The sequence below is a fragment of the Hippoglossus hippoglossus genome, chromosome 20 (assembly GCF_009819705.1).
Source record: "Hippoglossus hippoglossus isolate fHipHip1 chromosome 20, fHipHip1.pri, whole genome shotgun sequence".
NCBI classification, from domain to species: domain Eukaryota; kingdom Metazoa; phylum Chordata; class Actinopteri; order Pleuronectiformes; family Pleuronectidae; genus Hippoglossus; species Hippoglossus hippoglossus.
Window position 1 is genome coordinate 3477231 of NC_047170.1, and position 7668 is coordinate 3484898.

The 7668-nt window shown below is 41.4% G+C and overlaps 1 protein-coding gene across 1 annotated transcript; it reads left to right on the forward strand.

The window, feature by feature from the left end:
* The first annotated feature begins 1846 nt into the window (after positions 1-1846).
* aoc1 (amine oxidase copper containing 1) lies at positions 1847-7360 on the forward strand. The gene is made up of 4 exons (XM_034572382.1): positions 1847-3383; positions 4239-4527; positions 5468-5600; positions 6138-7360. The coding sequence occupies exons 1-4, from the start codon at positions 1847-1849 to the stop codon at positions 6405-6407; spliced, it is 2229 nt and encodes a 742-aa protein (XP_034428273.1). The 3' UTR covers positions 6408-7360.
* The last annotated feature ends 308 nt before the right edge of the window (positions 7361-7668 follow it).

Below are 7668 nucleotides of genomic sequence, written 5' to 3' on the forward strand. Positions count from 1 at the left end.
ATCATTAAAATAGAGCACTAAACCTTGTTTCTTGTTATCTAAGTGTGAGGTTAAACAACGTTGGCTCTGGATGGGAAAATGACAACTGCTATGGTCCAAGTACAGACATGAAACTTAGCACACAATGTAAGAAAGGGCCCTAAGAGTCCACAGTCATGTTTGTAGCTGTTGATAACACAGGCAGTGTTTCAGCTGCGTGTCTACAGCGGAGCTGCAGTGTGAGTTTTCTGGTATGAATTCTGTATTTCCATGAATACAATTACAGGTACAGATACTAAATATCAGGACTCTACGGAAGGAAGCAGTGCAATAACAATAAAAACCTTGTTATAATAAATGAGTGCTTTTATTTTAAAACAGGTTCAGAAAGCGTTGCAAATATTTATGTTTGGAACATATCCAAAAGATAAACATTGAAACTTTGGTGAAATGATCATTTCCACTCTCTATTCTGCTGTGAACCGCGTGCAGTACACAGAGAAAATAGACGACACCTCAAATCTGAGCCTGAGCAGCATTTTATATGTCAATATGAATTAATGACATTTCTATGAATAAAAAAAAAATTCTTGTTCAGCTTTTTGCATAATGCAATTAAGCCTAATACAAGTGTCCCACATTACAAAGTGATTTGTCGCGGATAATCAAATTCTGGCCGAAAAACACTTAAAGCTATCCACGCCTCCTCTGTGTATGATATCTCCATTCTCTCTTCTTGTGTGGTTAGAAAACATCTTAAAGATTACAGAAAGGTATAATACGTTGATCTAATGTGTTAAACATCGGAATAAGTCACAGAATTTAAAATTGCAAAAAATGCCTTGAGCAAGATTAATTATCTAAACCGAAAATCTGTTATTTCATAATATTTACAACCCACTGTTGGCCAATCTGCCTCGTCGCTGCAAAGAAGGAGGTTAAATATAAGCAGCAGAGCATTGGACAGTGCATTCAGGAAGTTTTTTTCAATAGCTGACACAGGAGTGGATTTACACCCCCCCACCTCCCCCCTGATTTACAAAGCACCTGAAGCATGTGGACAACTACAGGTAGCGTTCTATTCTTTGTTCCTAATACAGAGCTGCAAGTGTCTTTAAACAAGGACTGAAATTTCTCCATCTATATAAATATTATTTCTTAAATGCCTTAATGTAATATGGAAAAGTGTAACATAATAATAATATATTATTATCAAGTTAATAATTACACCGAGAATTTGCGGGGGAATTGTAAAAATTGACACAAGGATAATATTTATATTGTAGCACAAACAGAACAGGGAGGCCAAGAGAAAGCAGACAGGGAAAACGTAAACAGTGAATGTGTTTCGTAGCAGTGATATCTGCTGCTTGTGTTCCTGTGAAGAAGTGGAGAAGAGAGCGATATAACAAAAGTTAATATAGTGAAGTGAACAAGAACAAATTAAAAAAGAATAGAAAGAAGGGTGAACCAATCTGCAGGAGAGTTCTGTAATTAGTTTGCTAAAGAGGTGTGTTGGAAATCTGAAACATAATAAATTACAAAGATCGAGAAGTTAAAATGTCCTTTGAGAGTTTTATTATAAGCCTTTGCAAAGGCTGAAAGTTACAGAGTGGCACTGATTTAAATACAGAGCAGATATTTATAAGAACATAGTGGGTGGATTTGTGGTAAGCATAAAAGTCAAAGCTGTGAGATATCAGAGAATGAGGAGGTATAGATAGGTACAGGTAGAGGTGGAACAATCTTCAAACTGTTGAATCCAACATTTTTGTCTTTGTGAATTAAATATTGTGAAGTGACTTGACTCAACCTCTCTATATTTACAAATCTCACTCTGGATATTATTTCTCTTCATATTACAGCCATGAAGCTTCTCTGTCTGCTGCTGTTGGCCTGTTTGGCTGGCTGTGGTGCTTCCAGGTCAAGAGACTGGGCTCATCACGGGGCCCCCATGTTTGCCGACCTCACAGTTCGTGAATTGAAAGCTGTCCGGGTGTACCTGCATGGTATTCCGCAACTGGAGCTCACTGACGCTCGCAGCAAGCCTCTGAATAAGAACAGCATCCTCCTGATAGAACTCCATTTGCCAAAGAAGCACGAAGCCCTGAGAGCTCTGGACCGCGGACGGTCAAAACCCCCACGTCAAGCCCGTGTCATCATTCAGTTCGGGAACCAAACCAAACCCAACATCACTGAGTACATTGTCAGTCCATTACCAACCCCAACGTCTCATGAGGTTAAGACCTTCAAGGGGGGTAGGCCTGTCCGCTTTGAGTCGAGGCCTATTACCGCTGCAGAGTATCAGCATATGATTGCCATCCTTGAGAAGATTACAACTAAAGCTCACAAGCTCCTCTTTGAGACCACAGGCGGGTTTTCCTTCACTAACTGCTCTGACCGCTGCCTGACGTTCTCTGACATAGCCCCCCGTGGGCTGGGTCCTGGTGAGAGGAGAACCTGGATCATGCTGCAGAAGTTTGTGGAGGGTTATTTCATCCACCCAGTTGGGTTTGAGGTACTGGTCAACCATCGGGACCTGGACCCAGAAAAATGGGCAGTTGAAAAGGTCTGGTACAACAGCATGTACTTTGACAGTGTTGAGGAGCTGGTAGAAAAGTATGAGTCAGGAGGTGTGGAGAAGATCAAGTTACCCGATCACGATGACAAAGACCTCTACTCCACCTACATCCCCCGGGGTAACAGCAACACCCCCACCAATATCCACGGGCCAAAGCTTGTGGAGCCTCAGGGGCCTCGCTATCTCGTTGACCGCAACTTTGTTGAATACGCTGGATGGTCTTTTGCCTACCGAGTTCGCTCATCAGCCGGGCTTCAAGTCTTTGACCTACGTTTCAATGGAGAAAGGATTGCCTACGAAATCAGCCTCCAAGAAGCGATTGCCTTCTATGCTGGTGATACTCCTGCGGCCATGCAAACAAAGTATATTGATGCAGGATGGGCCATGGGCACCTCAAGCTTCGAGCTAGCGCCTGGAATCGACTGTCCAGAAATTGCCAAATTTATCGACCTTAACCACTACTACGACACAGACAATCCTGTGCACCACAAAAATGCACTTTGTATTTTTGAGATGACAACGGGTATGCCCCTCAGAAGGCATTTCAACTCCAACTTCAAGGGGGGATACAACTTCTATGGGGGGCTGGAAAACAGTGTGCTGGTGCTGCGGACAACCTCGACGGTTTACAACTATGATTACATCTGGGACTTCCTCTTCTACCAGAATGGGGTGATGGAGGTAAAGGTCAGCGCCACTGGATACATCCACGCCACATTCTTGACACCCAACGGACTTCAATATGGCACCAAGGTGTACAATTATGTGCTGGGTAACTTGCACACACACCTCATCCATTACAAGGTGGATCTGGATATCGCTGGTGAGTATTCCATTACAATCACTATATTTTAATGTCTAATGTATCTTTATTTGTCACTGACCCTCTGTATTTAAAAAAGGCTATAGTCAACGTCAGCAGTAAAAACAGCAGAGTTAATATGAATTACATACATATTGGGAGATTCCTTATGTTACAGGTATGTAGGAAGGTGGACAGTAAGGATATAATGGGTCAAACGTTTGCATAGGAAACTTGCATCTTGTCATAGCCCCACAATTAATATTTGGTTTCAACTCTCACCCCAGTTCTCCCCCTGAAACTCGAGAGTTTCAATGGTCTAACCCTACTTTTGTCTGCCGAAACAACGATCCTTTCCCATACCATAACCATCTATATAACATTGTAGAAAGTGAGAATATATAAAATGTTGCCACTGGTCATAAAAAAACTTGGCATTAAACATTGTCTGCCATGGTACAGAACCCTCTAATACTGATATATGCATAAGTATTTATTTTCCTGTTGCACCAATCTTATTACATTGGGTTCATAGTGTGTTTTTGAGGCTGTGAAGATAGTGAAACAAGATGAAAGAAACAGCACCCATGGATTAAGCTTTCATCAGTTTTTTGTATTAATGCCAGTCCAGATAAAATCACTCTCTGGACTTCACCCTGTCATAAAGCAGAGTTGGCTTATCAAGCGTCTGCAACTGTTCCTTTGAAATGTTTGCACATGGCTCTGTGCTTTGCTGAAATCAATAACTTAGACCTGTTTGTCACATACCCGAAGAATTAGCGATGGAAACTAAATGAAATGTGTCTTAACGGACTGATTGTGTCTTAAAAGACTGATTACACCTTGACATCTAACTTTGCTGTCACTGTGACGCAGGTCGAGAGAACAGCTTTGAGTCGATTGATCTGAAGTTTGTCAACTTCACAAATCCCTGGAGCCCGAAGAATTTCATCGTCCAGTCCAAACTCCACAGGACAGAGCACAAGACCGAGCGATCTGCCGCCTTCCGCTTTGGCAAAAAGTTCCCCCGCTATGTGCACTTTTACAACGCCAACGAGAAAAATAAATGGGGGCAGCAGAGGGGTTACCGAATTCAGTTCAACTCACATGCCCATAGTGTCCTTCCAAAAGGCTGGAGAGAGGAAAACGGCATCAGTTGGTCAAGGTAATCAAATATTTTACCATTATGTCTCTTGAAAAAAAGTATATGGGTAAATATTTAAACCCATGTGTGCCATGTTTTTATGGTGACCACCATTCCAAATGTCTTCATCATCATCTTCAAGTTCACTTAGTTGACATCTTTATAGACACTGACATCTCCAGTGGAATTCAGTTTCTGTGCTTTTCAAGCCAAGTTTGCACACATAGCATCATATGTTTGTAATGATTGACCCCCCCCCCCCGATGATCACTGAGGTTGAAGAGCTTGATCTCTGGATTAGGAGCGGGGTTATAAATCAGGTCAAAGTAGAGCCTTGGTTTGGGACTCAGCAGTAGACAAATATACATTTATTTAACTAAAGTTTGATTTCTATAACAGTCAGATAATCATTTGATAAGCAAAATAACTGTTGGGCTTCTCTATAATATTGTGAGGTCTTACTGAGAGCTTTGAGATAATAAAAAAAGACCTAATTGAATCAATAAATTACGAGTAATACATTTCAAATGGATACGCCTATGTTGTTTTTCTGAAGGGGTATGACCACTTTCCAAATATCCTGTCTGAAAGTTCAATCACATTTTTTTCCCCATGCAACAAGGTGGAAACAAAGGCTCAGAGGTAAAAAGCAAAGACATCAGAGATATACTCTATTACAGTGCGTGACAGTTGTGCACCACAATGTTGTGTTCAGTCTATACCATATATTCTACTTTCAAGTTTTGGAAGTGTTGGGTGATGCATACACCAACAGTTCACGCCACACCAACAGGAAGTATTCGGTGGTAGTAAAGCAATTTGTCCTTTATTATCTGAAAATGTGGGTTACAAAAACAGTCGTAAACCGAGCTGCAGCTGCAAATCATATCTGGGTTCTCCGTCACTCAGCCGTCTGACTGACAGGTTTCATAACACTGACTGTTGACCTGTTTGTTTGCAGGTATCCTCTGGCTGTGACTCGTCATAAAGATAGTGAAGCCAGCAGCAGCAGCATTTACAGCCAGAACGATCCCTGGGAACCTGCCGTGTCCTTTGAGGACTACATCCGCAACAATGAGGACATAGTCAACCAGGTACAGTAGTGAACTTTATGTAGACGTTTGTATGTTCCCTGTTCATGTATATGACACAATGCTCAATAAAGATATGAAGTTGATATCAGTGTTCTACAGAGAGAAAAAATTCTATATTTTCCAAGTTGTTGAACTATTCCTTTAACAACTAACAAGTAATAACTCAACAATATCATCTGAAGATCATTGTCACACTTAAATGAGAATTTTCCTTACTTTTTCAGCTTTAGTGTTAGTGACTATTAAGACTAAATTATTTAATCTCTTTTTTACTGGCGTTGGAGGCAAGATTCATAAAAAGGCAGTTTGAAATGTATTCTTAGAAAAGCTGTTTATATTTAGTGGGGGGATGTTTTCTGTGAGGTTACGTAATTGGATTGGAAGTTGGAAGTTTGCTCTTCCTAAAAGAATCTGTTTATCAGTTCTGTTCCCAATGCTGACATTTCCCTCTGTTTGCACGTTTAAATGGATGAAAACCACATGTTCTGTGTCCTATTCAAAGTAGTCTTACTGTAATGTTTGCCTCCCTGTGTGCAGGACCTAGTTGCCTGGGTGACGGTGGGCTTCCTGCATGTGCCTCACTCAGAAGACATCCCCAACACGGCGACACCCGGCAACGCAGTGGGTTTCTTCCTTCGTCCCTTCAATTTCTTCGACGAAGACCCTTCGCTGTCGTCGCGCAGCACCATCATCGTCCGGCCGGGCAAGGATGGCAAACCCAAGGTCCAGAGATGGACACCTGAGGTCGTAGGACACTGTGTGACGGACAAGCCATTCTTTTACAACGGCACCTATGCAGAAGTCTAGGGAGGTTTTCCAAAAAGTGTTCTAGCACAATTTGAATACACTAATAAGGCTCAATAACACAATGTGGATCTTAGATTAATAACAATCACTTGAAATACATATAGTCAGATTCATGTATAACAATATGACAACCTTATGAGAACAAATGTAAAAGAAAGACAATTTTAAAAAGGAAAAAGTTGATATTGTGTTATTGCCTTTTCATAAATGGTTATTTTTCTATCAATGGTCATGTACAACTTAAAACCATATTTTTTAAGTGAAATTATTGCACTAACATAAAACAACCCCTTTTCACACATTACTTAACAAAATCCCTGTCTCTCTCCAATCTGGCTGCACCGATTTAAGAAAATCCTCGGTCCTTATCTCCCAAAAATGAATCTTAATGGCAAGGTTAATATAACACAGTATAGCAAACCACACATGTGACCTGGCAGGGGGAAGGGGAGTCGGTGTGGGGCATGGAGGCCTTGAGAACTCCAGTAATCCCATGGCGGGTCACCGTGGCTGAGGTTTAGCAGCAGCAAGCATCCAGGATGCAGGATGCTCCGTATCCGCCCCACATGGGTCTAAACTACCGTCCCTCAGCACGCTCCACCCGCCCCCCTGGAGGGTATGTTTTCGCTGCACAGACAACAGGCCTTACAGAGCAAACAGCCTGATTCCGGATCCTTCCACACAAACAGACCAGATACCACCTGGCGGAGCCGTCGCCCCTGGAAACCCATCCATACGTACAATGTGGCAGAATTCACGGAAAATCAACAGCACATGTTACTGCTCTGTCCTTTATGCACACATTCCTGACATAGCCACGTGACGTACACTCAAGGAAATATTTTATGTAGTGACAAATGAATCAATCTTATCGATCTTATTGTATGTTATTGATATTATTTTGAATTAAATGTTTTGTATCGAACAATGATTAATAAACACAATTTTCTGTTTGCCATCAAGCTAAATAAAACTTCCAAAGCAATAAGTGGTCTGTGCAGTGGGAAAGTGGGTCTGTGTAAAGGGTAAATACGTGTTTTTTAAAGAAGTGAAAAAGGATCCGGCCAACAACTGTCGTCACTGTCTAAGAACTCTTTTTATAGGTGTGTGCCAATGTTTTACAGTGCACATTATAAAAGAGGGATAGTATGAGAGCTATGCATGCATCAGTGAGTGGACGTTAGAGGAGGGCACAGAAAGACAATGTCAAATGGCTAACAAGCATTCCTATAGCAACTTCCATAGCAATGACTATAGGACT